Source organism: Myotis brandtii, unplaced genomic scaffold (genome assembly GCF_000412655.1).
Source record: "Myotis brandtii unplaced genomic scaffold, ASM41265v1 scaffold1026, whole genome shotgun sequence".
NCBI lineage: Eukaryota > Metazoa > Chordata > Mammalia > Chiroptera > Vespertilionidae > Myotis > Myotis brandtii.
In genome coordinates, this window is record NW_005353435.1 from 1,033,992 (window position 1) to 1,034,337 (window position 346).

General features: G+C 64.2%; 1 protein-coding gene across 1 annotated transcript in view; it reads left to right on the plus strand.

Annotated features, from left to right (window-relative positions):
- The window catches only part of ACTA1 (actin, alpha 1, skeletal muscle), a 6,155-nt gene that overhangs the window by 4,533 nt on the left and 1,276 nt on the right, over positions 1-346 (plus strand). The window contains exon 2 of the mRNA XM_014536009.1: positions 4-328. Within this exon, the coding sequence (XP_014391495.1) occupies positions 4-328 (325 nt within the window). The remainder of the gene's footprint in view (positions 1-3; positions 329-346) is intronic.

Below are 346 nucleotides of genomic sequence, written 5' to 3' on the forward strand. Positions count from 1 at the left end.
CAGGGCGTCATGGTGGGCATGGGGCAGAAGGACTCCTACGTGGGCGACGAGGCGCAGAGCAAGAGGGGTATCCTGACCCTCAAGTACCCCATCGAGCACGGCATCATCACCAACTGGGACGACATGGAGAAGATCTGGCACCACACCTTCTACAACGAGCTGCGCGTGGCCCCCGAGGAGCACCCCACGCTGCTCACCGAGGCGCCCCTGAACCCCAAGGCCAACCGGGAGAAGATGACCCAGATCATGTTTGAGACCTTCAACGTGCCCGCCATGTACGTGGCCATCCAGGCCGTGCTGTCCCTCTACGCCTCCGGCCGTACCACCGGTGAGTGCCACCCCCCCC